This window comes from Gavialis gangeticus, unplaced genomic scaffold (assembly GCF_001723915.1).
Source record: "Gavialis gangeticus isolate Ggan-Ray unplaced genomic scaffold, GavGan_comp1, whole genome shotgun sequence".
In the NCBI taxonomy this organism is placed as follows: domain Eukaryota; kingdom Metazoa; phylum Chordata; order Crocodylia; family Gavialidae; genus Gavialis; species Gavialis gangeticus.
Genome location: NW_017729025.1, coordinates 37120592 through 37121463, shown reverse-complemented (window position 1 = coordinate 37121463; position 872 = coordinate 37120592). Strand labels below are relative to the sequence as shown.

Genomic DNA, 872 nt, shown 5'->3' with positions numbered 1-872 from the left:
CTAGATCCAGCTGCAGGGGAATCCTTTCCATGAATTAAAAAAAAGAGAACCCACAACAGCTTCTTTTGCCATTTAGCATCTTACGCAAATTAAAAGTTGGGCTTCTCCACTGTATCTCATTCACTTCTTGTTATATGATTTCACGCTTGTGAAACTTCATGAAAAAAAAAAAAAAAAAAATCAAGAGACACAGAACCCCAATAAAAGCAAATGAAGAATCAGGTCCAGTATTTTAATTACTAAATGCATATATTTCAAAACAAAAAGAACACTGCAACCTCTACTTTTGCACTGAAGATTATTTTGGATTTCACCATGTATGAATGATGCCATAATCTAGAATTTAATCTGTCTCAGACTGATAAGAGTCAATTAACAGAAAGGGATTTTTTGCAGAAGATTCAAACTGTACTTAGCCTTCTGGAAATGCTTCAAGGCAGAAGCTGCCTTTTGTATGGGTTTTCAAGTTTGTTATTAATCTACAACAGGTTATTGATGTAGATTTGGATAATTTGAAAATGGGAGATTAACTACTCCTTGGGGGCTGACCAGATACAGTTTACAATTAGGATTCACTATTCATTACTGCTTTAATTAAAAGAGAGAGAGAAATTAGTTTTTAATCAGTGTTATAAAGTACTTACTGCTGTTAAGACTGAGGAAGATTCTGGCTTTGACACATTGTGGCTGTTGAAAAATATTGATTCTCTATCTGAAATTAAAAAGAAAAGTAATAAATGAATATAGACTTGGAATTTCTTTTGATTTATAAAGGATTAGGCTACATACAACACTAGGTGGCAGTACAGCCCACAGAATCTAATCCAGATTAATAGCTAATGACATTCAAGAGCCAGTCACCAAAAAAAAAA

At 33.1% G+C, this 872-nt stretch overlaps 1 protein-coding gene across 1 annotated transcript in view; it reads right to left on the bottom strand.

Moving 5' to 3' along the window:
- Positions 1–872, bottom strand: part of ITPK1 (inositol-tetrakisphosphate 1-kinase) — a 329726-nt gene that overhangs the window by 20261 nt on the left and 308593 nt on the right. Inside the window, exon 8 of the mRNA XM_019518638.1 lies at positions 645–712. Coding sequence (XP_019374183.1) covers positions 645–712 — 68 coding nt within the window. The remainder of the gene's footprint in view (positions 1–644; positions 713–872) is intronic.